Raw genomic sequence first — 14,644 nt, 5'->3', positions numbered from 1 at the left:
CCATGAGCTCTCCATCGGGCATTTAATCCGCCCCTCTCTGATCCAAACCTTCTAATAATCTCGCACCGTTAATTAAACCGGCTAAACTCCTGATATTTCCTCTCAGCGATAAATTCTTACAAGATTCTCAAGCAGCGATCTTTACCATGAATATTCCACAAGCTCGTGGACAAATGCTCACCAAAATCTACATAATGAACTGATTTATTTAAATACCACAACTTCTCCCGATTTGTACATTTGAAGATTATAATATAATATACCGTATTCAATAAACATTTCGACTACGTTGAACATCTTATATATAAATTTTTGAACTCAAGCTTTGAATGGATTGTCTTACCATGCACTAAATTTTTAGTGGACGAGAGAATTTTTTGAGCCACCCTAGATTTACTGTCTACTAATATCAGTTACTATAACTGTCAAGTACTATCAGAAGAGTCCGACGCAGATGCTGCTAAATGATTGAGTTGTTTCACTGGGATCTTAGAGAGAGCCAGATGTATTTATTTGCACTAACATTTATATAAAAATTTTAAATTACATCAAGAGCTATACGAACGCTCAGGATTGTCACCGGAAGAGGCAGAAATCAGGGGAAGGTTTATTTATCATGATCCCCTTGAAATTCTCCGAGTGAGAAAATCGTTTAGAATCGACGGGGGAGCAAATGATCGAAAGAACGAGGGGTTGCAGGTAACTCGATAAAAGAAAACGGTATAAAGAAGGCTGGAAGAAAGAAATAGCATCTCGGTTGTTCCAGGTGGCGAGAGTAGACGAAGACGTATCGATTATCTCGCTCGACTTTGCGCAAACGAGACCGCAGCGGCGCGAAAATACGATCGAAGATAAAACCACGTTTCCTCCATTCCAACGATGCTGAAGCAGAAGGACGAAAGGAAGGGGTCGGTTAAAGTCCTCCCAACGGGGCTTCTTTTCATCCTCCGAGGATAAAACTCGGGGGACGACTTAATCATCGATGGGCAACGACTTTTTCTTCAATCCAACGAAAGAATAAAGAACTGGCGCGTCGCCTAACGATCGTGAATCCTCGACTGAAAAAAAAGGAAACTAGTTCAACGGAAGACAGGTCATCGTCGGAGGAATTTCCGGGGGTTACCAGGGACAAATCAGCAGTTTTGTAACAGGAAATTCAAGTAAACATCGATCTTCGTCTGATGTTGGTTAACGTCCGTTTATCTCGTAATTGATTGTATCACTTGAAGATTTATCGATGTCCGCTTCAAAATTTCTAATTACTCCATAAAGAATCAATTAAATTCAGGGTTTTGTCTGCGAAATTTGAAATACCTGGTCTATTACATACAAATACCAGAATAAAAATTAGTGTTTGAACAAATCTGTACAATCTAGTTTCAAAATGCAAGTAGCTGTTACTTAAAATTTAACAATTAAATAACTCATTATTTCTTTAACTCATGCATTTAACAAAGAATTCATTATGTACTGTTTGTGACCATATGATAGTTCTGGCTATTTGTTTCAAATTCGACCACCATGGTTTACTGTTATGCAGGGTGGCTCACCACATTTTGCCATCCAGATTTGCGTTATTATTATTACTGATAGCAGATAATGTTTTAGATGAAGGTGAATGGTTTTGAGAGGGGCATATGCTGGTGGTATATTTTTTTTGTAGGTGGACGTGTAAAGGACAAATGAAGGTCATTAATGTTTTCTTTAATGGAATCATATATTTTTTATTGCATCAGCTCATACTCCTTCATATTTTTTACAAAAAAGTATTAATCTATTTATGTGAAAAAATCATTAGTTTAGGAGATATTTTAATTTTAATGTCTACTTACAGAAAAGGTTCAACGTGGCGATCATTTGCATCAGAACACTTTCTGAATCGAGAAATAAATGACTTACTAACATTCCGTAGTGTATAATCTTTCTGCATGTGTAGCACGTTTCCCAGCTTCAAAATAAATTGATAGCATGTCTATCGTTTCTTCTTTAGAGTACTTCATTATGAAGTGATAATTCACCGTACCGTCGTATTCATCGTATTAGAGACGTAACAGAGACAAAATTTCACTGTTACTACGTAACAAAAAAAAAAAAAATAAAAACTCACAATTCGTTTGGTGACACGTGACCTCTCAAAGCATGTAGGAAAACATTTGCTGTTCAGTTAGGGCAATTCATAATATTGACCAGAAAGTCACGATTTCCTAACAAGTTAGAATTAAAATATCTCCTAAACTAATGATTTTTTCACATAAATAGATTAATACTTTTTTGTAAAAAATATAAAAGAGTATCAGCTGATGCAATAAAAAATATATGATTCCATTTAAAAAAACATTAATGACCTTCATTTGTCCTTTACACGTCCACCTACAAAAAAAAATATACCGCCAGCATATGCCCCTCTCAAAACCATTCAACTTCATCTGAAACATTGTTTGCTATGAGTAATAATAATGACGCAAATCTAAGTGGCAAAATGTGGTGAGTTACCCTGAAAATAACCTAAGCTTAAACAAATAATAGAAGAGCCGCATATTTCCAAGTTGCTTCATTTACGCAAATTAAACAGTCCATACCGGTTCTTAATGAAGAATTCACTTGAATATCCTACAAAATAAACCCATCCATATTGCTGGAAGTTGGTCCAGTTAAACCAAACAGGAAACAGGAAAATAAACCGGATTGCAAATGGTTAACCCACATCCCGTACGAGTACACTTGGGTTCAACATTGGTTTTCTTTGGATAAAGAGATGTAAATTTTGGAGTCTCTAAGTTTTCACATTTCCTAAATATTTATAAATTTCTAAATTCACAAATTTTATAATTTTTCAATTGTCTAAGTGACAAGTGAAATTTTCCTAATTCGCGAAGGAATTGAATCTGATTTCGAAAATTCCTGAAGATCAACGAGTATAAGTCTTCCGATTGCCATATGTTCGATAAGGGAGCATATTTGCCGCAGACTGTACACGTCGATATCAGCATCGTTCTTCATTTTTCCGTTGCCGTCGTCCTTCCCACGTCGAATTACGCGATTGAGCGGTGGCAAGGCAGGAAGCTCCGAATTTATCGAATTTCTCCGGGGAGCCAACGAAGGGAGTTGCTTTAACGTTCGAGATTCTGGACGGTTGCGACGTGTCGTCCAAAGTAAAACGAAACTTAGCGTATAAGCGAAACTCATAAAAGTGCAACAAGGCGGCGGAAAGTTCCGTGGAAAAGAACGGCGAGGAATCGATGATTTATAAATAATCGTAGCGTCGCTCGGCTGTCCAGATCGTTTTCCTCGCTTCCGTTTTTTACTCCCGAAGCTACGGTATTAAATTGCTATTATGTCGGCGCTGAGTGGGAGCCAGCTTGCCGGAGGAAAAGAACAAGGTGGAAAAGGGACTCGAGCTAAGGGTGAAAGAAACGAAGAGCCTCGAGCCTGCTGGTATAAGGTATCGTTTGAAAAGAGACTCGATGGCAGTCGAGTCCAGACTTCCACTTCTACACATTTTTCTTCGATCTCCTTCATATATGCTGCTGCGATTCCCCAGCTCGTACTTTTGCTCCCATCTTTTCTTTTCTGCCAGATAAGAATACAGTGACTTTAGGTGGATGGCCCGCTTCTTGACCTCTTTCAAATCGCTTTATAATCTCAGACCTCTGCCAGGATAAAGAATATACGTTTCCCGTTTTCTTCCTTTCCTCAGGATGTAAGCCTTGTATTCTATGCGGTAAATTAATTCTGCATATTAAATTTAGTTATAGATAATAGAATCTGTGAGTTTATAGATTTTGTGTAATAAATTACATATAATTTTTAGATTTTCGAACTTAAAAATCTTGCATTTCTGAATCGAATGCCTGAGTTTATTTTATCCTATTCTAGGTTTTGAAATGTCCAACCTGCAAGTATTTATATTCGTATATTTTCAAATTTTTAAATAACCAGGCTTCGAGATTCACAATTTCTCAAAATTCTTAGTTTTCATATTTTTAAATTTCTAAGTTTTCCAAAGTTTAATTTCTTCCCACAGTTTCACATTTCCAAATTCTTAAAGTTCTCAATACTAATATTGCCAATTCCCTAGATCCTCCAAATTACGAAATCCTCAAATTTTTCATTTACTCTTTGCCAACTTCCACAAATCCCTAGATCCTTCAAATTGTGAAATCCCCAAATTCTTTAGGTTCTCAATACCAAAATTACCAAATCCCTAGATCCCCAAGTCCTTAGATCCTTCAAATTACGAAATCCCCAAATTCTTTAAGTTCTCAATACTAAAATTCCCAAATCCGTAGATCTCCAAATCCCTAGATTCCCCAAATTAGGAAATTCCCAAATTTATCAAGTTTTCAATACCAAAATTCCCAAATCCCCAGATCCCCAAATCCTCAGATCCCCCAAATCCCTAGATCTTCTAATCCCTAGATCCCCAAATCCCTAGATCCTCAAATCCCTAGATCCCTAGATCCCCAAATCACGAAATCCCCAAATCCCTAGATCCCTAGTCACTTGTAAATAAAATTTCTAAATCCCCAAATTTTTACACTTCAAATTCTTAAAAAATTTTTTAAAAATTCCCAGATTCTCAAATTCCTAAGTTCCCAATATTTCTAAGCTTTATGTTCCATGTTCATCGATCCTTAAATTCCAAAGCCCCAAATCTAAAAGTCTGCAAATATTTATGTCTCTAAATTCTTAGATCTAAAGATCCCTAGATTCTCATATTTTCTAGCAGATAACGGTGTAGCGACTTTAGGTGGATAGTCGCTTCTTGACCTCTTTCAGATCGTCTTGTAATCTCAGCTGTATATAAAGATAAAGCATATTCTTTATCCTTTTTCTTCTCTTAGGAATCTTGAACTTCATATTCTCAATAAAAATAAAATTATATGTATTACACATTTTTTAATAATCTTGGATATGTTATGTCACTTCTACATTTTTTAATTCAAATATTTCATATTTAGAAATTTGAAGATTTGTAAAAGATATGAAAATATAATAATTTCAAGTTGTTAGGTTTATAAACGTTTGAACTTCTAAATTAAAAAATATAGGAATCAAATATTGTGGAATTTCAAAATATTATTAATTGAAAAATTTAAGGATTTATACGAAATTGGAAAATTATCAAAAATGTACAAATTCGACAATTAAGGAATTCAAAAATTCGAACAAATATTTTGGCAATATAAAAATTGATGAACTTAAAAAGTTTAATATCTCTAAATCTCCAAATCTTAAATCGTCGTTTTAAATTTATATTTTGAGAAATATCGTAGTCGTAAACTTCAGAAAAGTTAGAAATCAGGTTATTTCGATCTTGTTCAAATATTTACACTTTATAAATTTCAAACGCACTTAGTAATGTAATAATTTCTTCATTAAACGCTCGATAATCTGAAAAGTTAATAACACAGTTTTAAATTTAAAAATGGCGTATTTTTGAATTTCTAAACGTCAAATCCTGAAACACAGATACTTTCCAATACAGCACTGCTAAAACTAAAGACCCAAACCCCATAATTCACTCGCGTGCAATTCTTAAAATATAAGAGACAGAAAAGCATTACCAATAAACTTGCAATAGTACAATAGCTGCAATGCGATTGCAAAAAAATTCAGTGACATTCTGAATCAGCCACAAAAGAATTTTGTGCCGAAATAAACGACAGTGCCTTAAAGACAGAAACAGGAGGTAGCATAGTTACATCGTTTCTCTTCGCAACATTTCAAAGTGTAACAAAGAATGGAGTGGTCGGAAAGTTTCGTGCTGCGGTGTACAGAGAATTCTACGAGTCTCGGTTCGTATTTTATTGGGATCGTGTTGTACGTTTCGTACAAAAGGGAGCAGCTCGGTCATCACAGAATGGGGAGGCTTTAGATCGTTCCCCGAAGGTAGCAAAAGGGTGGAGACGAGAGTGAATTACACAGATCCGGAAGTCCCGCGCTCGGGGAATATGGCGGGAATTTCGCCGGAAGCGGAAAGCATTCCCACTCTTCCGCGTCCCAACCGCGGCCTGGTCTGTTCGGGGAACCGCCGACAAAACCGAGCATCGTTTCTCCGTGCTCGTAACTCGCCTCGCCACCGACCGCTGTGTCCGGCTGTTTGAAGTTCCCGCTCTTTTACGAGCCACCGAAAAAACGCATTAAAGAAATCGTTAGCGAACATTTTCTGCACGTTTCGTTTTGTTATCGAACTTACTGGGCTTCTACGTTTCATTCGAAATGTAAAATAGTTATTAAGAAGGCGTGTTTAAAATTCCCGCCCTTTTTGAATACATAGAACAAATGTAAGAACGAATGTAAGACTCAGATTGTTACGAAACATATTTGTGCACGTTCTATTATTTAATCGAAACGTACTTGTATTTTCAGCTTTTACGTTTTGTTCAAAATGTAGAATATTTATTAAGAAGGCGTGTTTAAAATTCCCGCCCTTTTTCAATACATAGAACAAATGTAAGAATCAGATTATTAACGAACATATTTGTGCGCGTTTTATTATATAATCGAAACGTACTTATATTCTCAGCTTTTATGTTTTGTACAAAATGGAAAATACTTATTAAGAAGGCGTGTTTAAAATTCCCGCCCTTTTTGAATACATAGAACAAATGTAAGAATGTTATGCGCTGTAAGTACAATTAGTAAGTAAATCATTATATTCAGTATAACTAAGTATGTATACAATTCATGCATAAAAAAACTTTGCTAAAAATGTTACTAAAAATCATATATATAATTTACCAGACATATATGTATACAATTTGCAAAATTATAAAATATATTATTTTTACTTTGTCTGCACATTTGTAGCAATTATGAAGGCTTTCTCGCTATATAATTAATGATACATTCCACCTAATACATACACGTATGTTAAACATATATATGTACTACGAACATATATATGTGCAACCTCTGTATAGCAGTAATTTATCGCAAGCATATTTATCAAGAACCTCAAAGAAAAGGCTCTGCATTTCCCAATATGTATTGTTACATACACATAGAGACACAGTACACGCGGATTGTAGCATAATCGATTAAGAAACACATTGGTATTCCATGATTCTGCTTGTCCTGAATCGCCACTCAGACAAGCCAATGCAAATCGAGAACGCTTTGCAACGAGGCCGATGCACGTATTAAAACGCAAATACACGATTCTGCAGCCGCGATGCCGCCCCTCCTTGTAATTACATTGGCATGAAATTGCTTCTCATAATCACAAACCGTTTCAGCATCTTCGCCGCGGTGAAACTTTCCCGAGAGTTCACCGAAACGAAATAGTTTCTTCGAGTGATGAATTTAATTAATATTTCAGGTCATGGTATCTTTTTCACGTGTTGAATGCTGCGGGCGTCGTCGATCATTGATACAATATTTAATCTTAAAATGAACGCGATGAATTATTGCGGGTTTATTACTGTTTTTATTATGTTTTACTCGGGTTTATGGTGATTTTTACGTGAGACTATTTGTGGCTTAAAACAGGGATTTCGTACATTTGAGAGAGATTTTATATTCAGAAATTTATGTAATTTTGAATTTTGAAATGTAGGTATTTTCAAATTTCGAAATTTATGTATATAAAAATTTGGGAAGGTAGAAATGTAGGTATTCTCCATTTTTTTCATTTGAAACTTTGCAATTGTGGTGCTTTTGAAATTGGAGAGTTTAGAAATCTGAGAATTCAGGAATTCAGAAGCTTGATAAGTTTGGACTTTTGAAATTTAAGAATTCAAGAATTCAAGAATTTTAAGAATTTCAGGAATTTATGAATTTCAAGAATTTCAAGAATTTCAAGAATTTCAAGAATTTAAGAATTTAAGAATTTAAGAATTTGAGAATTTATGAATTTCAGAAATATGTAATAATTTAGAATCTTAAATATTTTTAGAATTACAAGTTTGGAAATTAGAAAATTCTGAAGTTCAAACATTTAAAGATATAGAAGTTTCTCCCTTTAAGAGTTCAAAGTGTTGGGCTTCAAGAATTCAGAAAAATTACTAGAAAATTAATAAACTTATAAAATTGGACATTTAGCTATGATCCCTAAGTCCCGAATCCGAGAACTCCCAATTTCCAAAATACTACTACAATTTATAGAACTAATTTTGCAGTCGACATACACGTAACGTATGATCTAAAACAGTGACAGATGTACTTCGTAAAGAGACGAATAAAAGCCTGCTGGTAATTCATGAAAGAAAGTTTTCAGTAACTTTCCATGTCTTTGAAACTCATGAACCATCGAGTAAGTCACATTGACGAATAATTTCTCCGGCTGATGAAAGCATCTGCATTAAAAGTTCCAAGGGTAACAGGTTTGCCCTATCGCTGTCGTCATAACGGATAACACGACCATGATCTATCAACGAGTGGACTATGATGGATGAATCTGTAGATTATGTGTCGATCAATAGCGTATCCGCAGTCCCGTGTATCGAAGGATGCGCGAAATTTACCTTTAAAGAGATTGATAAATGTGTTTACCTTTCTTGTACGTACTTAGGGAGGTTATGTAGAACACGTGCTGTTAATTCATGATACAAGTTGCCCGACGCATACATAGTAGTAATTTCGGTACACGATATCTGAACGTGTTAAGAATTACGACCTCTAATACGAGATTAGCTTCCTTTATCTGAACAGCTTCATTTCGTGTATACAGGTCAAAATAATTAGTTGGCCCAAGTGCAGTTTTGCTGTAAAATATTTCTAGTATAAAACGTTTCTCCTGCCAAATATTTCCACTCCACCGTAGAGTTAAAATGAAAAGTAAATCGTGTTAGGTCTCATAATGCATAGTACGAGAGGATTACACCTCAGCACAAGTTTCTAAAGATGCAATAATCCTTTTCCTTCACGTTCGTAGTTTCAAATTAATAGTTCCTCGTATACAAGGAGTTATTACATTTTAGAGAATATTGCTTTATTGGTAGTCACATCTTGAGAACCCGTAACCCTAGCAGTGAAGTCATACAGTTTTGTATTTGTGTCGTGGTATTCCTTGGTTTTATCACTTGCTGCGGTCACATTGGGTAAACCAATTCCACTTCATACTTGCATTTCCACTCGTATATTTAACCTTCTAGGTCCTTCATTTTTTTCAAGACTGAAGAACCAGTTTCAACGAAAGCAAAACTTTCTGTGTAATTAATTAGAGGTATCGGAATAACGATCAAATACTATCACTCACGAAGCCATATTCCCAATCAGTCTATGATTCCGATATGTTTGCCGAAAAGTTCAACTGAAACGAGATATTACAATACCGATAATTAATTTGACCGGTTAATGAGTTTCCGTTTCGATTTCACGACAGTGAAACAATCTCGTAAAACCGGTATTCTACTTGATTGTTCGTAATGAGAACATGTCTTTAAACAAAGTCGATTTATAAAACAGACAAAGAAAGGTTCCTATCTACAGTTCTACCTAAAAGTTGCACTAATTCGACAAGACATCATAAAAATTGCAAACAGCGGTATCCTCAGTTCACCCACAAGTAATTTTCAGCTCGTTAACGATTTTGGACATTTTTATAGCTCACTATTCAACAATAAATGTCTTGCATTTCATAATAGTTGAGTAGAATAAATTTACTTTGGACTTTACTGTTTTTAAAAATAAGTTTCGTATTAAAACTAATATTATTTTGCTTCATGGACTATAAGGAATCACATAACACAGCTTATTCGTCAGTTAATTACCTTTTCGCAAGAGCAATAAACTGATTTCAGAAATTAAATTTCGTATCGAAATAAACGTTTTATTTTCAATAAGGTATTTAAACGAAGAAGTTAGATGTCTTTAAAGCCTCAAAGTAACCCGTTAGCGGAAAATTTGTTGAATCTCTTCGATACAAACTGCAAACGGCACAAAGTAATAATCTTATCTGAACTAATCGCATTGTTTACTAAGCGCGATAATATTTTCTATAAATCGCTAAGGTTAGATGGTATCAATTGCGCTATCAGATTAAAAGTATTAATCAAACCTTGCGTGTACGTTCCTTGAATAATTACATAGCGCACTACTAATTGCTTTATCGCAAAATAAAATAAGTTTCGCGAGTATTGGTGGCGATTAATCTGCGACGATCAGTCAACGTCGAAGCAACGACTTATCTTTCCAGTAACGATATCCCTTCTCCATCTATTAATCACACTTATCGTCTTTTTAGTTTCTTCTTTGATCCATGCACAAGGCGACCCGAACGAAACAGCAGCCGCTCAATATCGTCGGATTGAAACTCGAAAAACACTGTTCAAACATGCATAATTGATAGCCTGTCACCTGTGCGCAGCTTGCATGCATTAACTTATCTCCGTTCAAGCTTACCGTGCTACATTATGCTGTACAGGATGACTCGGAACGGACAATATTAACAAAAAGATGCTGATCAGGCTCAGGTATATGAATGCAGACTCCCGTTATATTGCCACTTTAACACGGACACTAGTGACGCTCTACGTCATTGTAGAATACGAAGATTCATGGAGTACCATGGACACTAGCGATGGGTTCGAACCGAATTTTTAAACTCTCCGCACACGAATCCGAAGATTTATAAAATTTCGAAACTCTCGAAACTCGAAACCCTCGAAATTTGAAGCAATGATTTTGTTTTGTAAAATATCTTATTTTAATACAATAGTTGATGTCAACCAAATTTTTCAAGCTCGCACAAATTTGGAGGCCTGAGAATTTGAGGAACTAAAAATTTGGGGACTTTGGGATTTGAGGATCTAGGAATACTGAAATGTTCGGATTTGGAGGTTTAGGAGTTTGGAGATTGGGGATTTGGGTGTTTAGAAATTTGGGGATTTAGGGATTTGGGTGTTTAGAAGTTTGGAGATCTAGGGATTTGGGTGTTTAGAACTTTGAAGGTCTAGGGATTTGGATGTTCAGATATTTGGAGATCTAGGGTTTTGGGTGTCTAGAAACTTGGAGATCTAGGAGTTTGGGTGTCCAGAAATTTGGACACCTAGGGATTTAAGTGTCTAGAAATTTGGAGATCTAGGAATTCTAGTGTGTAGAAATTTGGAGATCTAGGAATTTGGATGTTTAGAAATTTAGAGATCTAGGAATTTGAGTGTCTAGAAATTTGGACATCTGGGAATTTGGGTATCTAGAAATTTGGAGATCTGGGAATTTGGGTGATTAGAAATTTAGAGATCTAGGAATTTGAGTGTCTAGAAATTTGGAGATCTGGGAATTTGGGTGTTTAGAAATTTAGAGATCTAGGAATTTGAGTGTCTAGAAATTTGGACATCTGGGAATTTGGGTGTCTAGAAATTTGGAGATCTGGGAATTTGGGTGATTAGAAATTTGGAGATTTGGGAATTTGGGTGTCTAGAAATTTAGAGATCTAGGGATTTGAGTGTCTATAAAAAAGTGGTCTGAGAATTTGGATGTTTAGAAACTTGGAAATCTAGGAATTTATGTATTTATAATTTTGGAGATCTAGGAATTTTGGTGTCTTGAAATTTGGAGATCAAGGGTGAGGAAGTTCCTGATTTCTGTTGGATACACTTTGGGTGGAATTGAAAATCCGAATGACGTATACGGTTGGCTACTTTTCAAAAAGTGACCGGAGCAAGTAGTAAAACTAAGTAACACTTCAACATGAACAGGAAACCGCACATAATAGATTCTAAGATCAAGTGTTGTGACAACCAAAATGATAATAAACTAAAAATACTCGATAGAATGTAACGACTCCGTGTGTTAATGTCCCTGGGGGGAACCTATTGATTTGAACCTATAAAAAGTATCCGGAGAAAGTAAAAACAATACATTATTGTATCGATGGAAACGTGGATCAAGGACTAATCCCCTGTGCTATATTGTATTCTAAGACCTATCACATGTCATCTAATAAACTTGTATTATCAACGAGTGTCCGTGAGAATGATAAATTTCATGCACGATATGAAGACGAAAATACATACAGTTACACGAAATCTATAAACACAGGCTTTAGAAGAACTTTTCGGGTAATAAATCGAGCTTGCTATGATAAAAATCTAAAGCCATCGCTTATCCGCTTTAATATCCGGCCTCAACAACGTCTTAATAGCGGAAAATCGATCCGTAAAGCTGACGGTATTCGATCCTTGATCCAAATGTTTAATATCCGCCATGAATATTCGTAGGTTACGAGTTCAAAAAACGGATTACGGCATTTTAATCTGCCGATTGTCCTCGGCTTATTTTATACCACGTGCAACAGACGTTTACAGAATGGCTCAAATAAAATGGTATACATAACGTGAAATATGGTGAATCGATATGGAGATATAGGTAAATCGAAAATATACAGCAAATATTTCTGTATAGGTACTTCCGTTTTAAACTGTTTTTGATAAAATTAAATTCACTTTTATTGAAACAGACGATTTTGTTCGGGTATTGTTTAACCGGATAATAGATCTGCTTTTTAATAATCAGGGTATGTTCACTTCCAAATAATTAAATAAAATATAATACATACACTACCAACCATAACAATCCGGACACAAGCGAAATATGCATTCGCGTTGCATGAAAGTTATTCAAGTATCTGCAACAGTAACTAAAATCGATTTTTTTTTCTGCGAAAGTCAGAATACTATAACGTTTTTCGATTGATAATTCTCGTTTGGAACTCATATCTCGATGGAAAAGAAGCTACAGACGAACTAAACCGAAACTGTCGACTGCGTAGAGTTACCTCCATTTTTATTTCCATTGAGGGAACCTAAACATCTACCAACAGTTTACAAACACTTGAAACATATCGAAGAACCCACTGAATACGTTCTGCACTATATAAATGAAACACAGTAGAAGTTAAAATTTTTTTTAGAATCGAAAGCGTTTCATTAGATTCACAAATCTGGACTTTGTACTTCTGGACATGGATTTTACTTTCACACTTTCATTGTATAATTTGTACTTAAAAATTAATTCCATTACGTTATGACACCTCAAAAAAGATAATAATAATTATTACAAATGATATGATAACCCTAAACACCTTTCGTACAAAGTTTAACTATGTTTTATGTAACGAAACCTAGTGTCCGGATACTTATGGACGCTAGTGTATATTATATATTATATTTCATATTTAATTAAATACTTTCATTTCGAAACTTAAGTAATTGAAAATTTAAGAATTTTTGTTATATTCAAAAAATTAGGAATTTGAAAATTTCGCTTATCCCCGTGTTTATTCAACCGACATAAAGTATCTCGTTTCTAGTGTACATTCCCATTCTTGTGCTCAGTCGAAGTTAATAATGTACTATTTCCCAAAATCAACAAATTAAATAACACGCAATAAAAAATCCGCCTTAACACGAGAGTCACTATTTTTCTCCTACATTCATCGAAAGAAGTTTAACCTAAAGGAACTGTCTGCCTGTAATATCAATTTATTCTCGTTGATCAACAATTTTGCTATTATATAAATTAAACGCATCAATAAAACAAAAGTTCATTACCGTCTAACCGGCTAACGAATAGGCAAAAAGGAGTCGGTTGAAAGGAAATCGGGCATTGTCCCTGGCAACGGCCGGTTCATATTTCTCTGTATGGCCGTTTGCCAAGTATGCATCCGCGCTCGTTCGTTATTACGCTGAACCGTTCGAATTTTAAACGGGTGTTGCTCGTTTGCCAAGCTGGCAAAGCATAACGGGGCATATCTGCGAACGATTAGATAAACGGACAAATCGAGAATATCCGTCAGAGCCGGCTCGTCTTTGTCCGGCGAACGTAACCTCCGCACGGCACGGTGTAATTCGGTGGACGTTATCGTTCTTCCTGGATCAACGGCTCCTCTCTGTACAACCACCTTCGCCACAATGCACGCGGACGACTTGGATTTATCGACGTGCCAGAAATTGTATTTCCTCGTTTCATCCTTTGGATGCCTTTGGAGAGTCTGCTCGTGGTCTGGGACCATTCGAGATTGCATTCGCCCCTTCGTATTTCATTTGTATTCGAGGCGAGCGGCTTACGTTCGCACCGAACCTTTGTGCCCTGTGCCCGTTCGAGCGAAATAGAATGCGTGCTGGATTAACGTTGTCAAAACCGGCCATTCTAACCCCAACCCGAATAGAATCCTATAATATTCCGGTTAACCCGATGCTAGATGGCCGTAACGACACCGGTAACCCGGTTAATCCGCTATCTCCTAGATTGCGCTCCCGTAAGTCGGACATTTAGCGACAATACTCCTGATACAGTCTCCCACATTATCTAATCTGACAGTCTCTTAACCCGTTGCCGCACACTTTTCATTTGACGATCGCGCTCAAAAACGCACTTTTTTTTTCAATTATTTCTGACTGCCAGATGGAATCAAGTGTAAGTTGTATATTTGCAAGTGAAAATTATCACATTTGGCCACAGTTTTTCCAAAAAAACTCTCGACGGCTATAACCGTCATTTGCTCATCATGTCATTTTTTCTCTTCCCAGAGCAAATGACGGCTATGACCATCGTGACGACTATACGGCATGTGCTTTACTAACTCAAAATGATTCCTATGAATAAAAGAGAGTAAATAGGTGTAATCTAACACAAGAAAATCAGTTTGAAACAAAATTATCATTTGTAATTTATGTTGCTTATAAAATAGTAAAAATGA

The 14,644-nt window shown here is 35.8% G+C and overlaps 2 protein-coding genes across 23 annotated transcripts in view; one reads left to right on the top strand and one right to left on the bottom strand.

Moving 5' to 3' along the window:
• Positions 1-14,644, top strand: part of LOC105664309 (uncharacterized) — a 105,493-nt gene that overhangs the window by 18,619 nt on the left and 72,230 nt on the right. The window contains exons 3-5 of one of the 17 annotated variants that reach the window (XR_013039596.1): positions 554-699; positions 767-1,160; positions 2,573-3,717. The exons of 12 other annotated variants lie outside the window; for them this stretch is intronic. Coding sequence is in view for 1 of the 5 variants with exons in the window: in XM_076536360.1 (XP_076392475.1) it covers positions 554-699; positions 767-886 (266 nt within the window). In the remaining 4 variants the exon portion in view is untranslated. Of the gene's footprint in view, positions 1-553; positions 700-766; positions 1,440-2,526; positions 3,718-10,189; positions 10,419-10,489; positions 11,810-14,644 lie in introns of those variants that run through there. 4 more of the 17 variants (XR_013039595.1, XR_013039605.1, XM_076536360.1 and 1 more) reach the window with 4 other exon arrangements.
• Nrx-1 (neurexin 1) overlaps positions 1-14,644 on the bottom strand; it is a 583,956-nt gene that overhangs the window by 548,152 nt on the left and 21,160 nt on the right. The window lies entirely within an intron of this gene.

The sequence above is a fragment of the Megachile rotundata genome, chromosome 10 (assembly GCF_050947335.1).
Source record: "Megachile rotundata isolate GNS110a chromosome 10, iyMegRotu1, whole genome shotgun sequence".
In the NCBI taxonomy this organism is placed as follows: Eukaryota; Metazoa; Arthropoda; class Insecta; order Hymenoptera; family Megachilidae; genus Megachile; species Megachile rotundata.
This window is presented reverse-complemented; position numbering and strand designations above follow the sequence as displayed.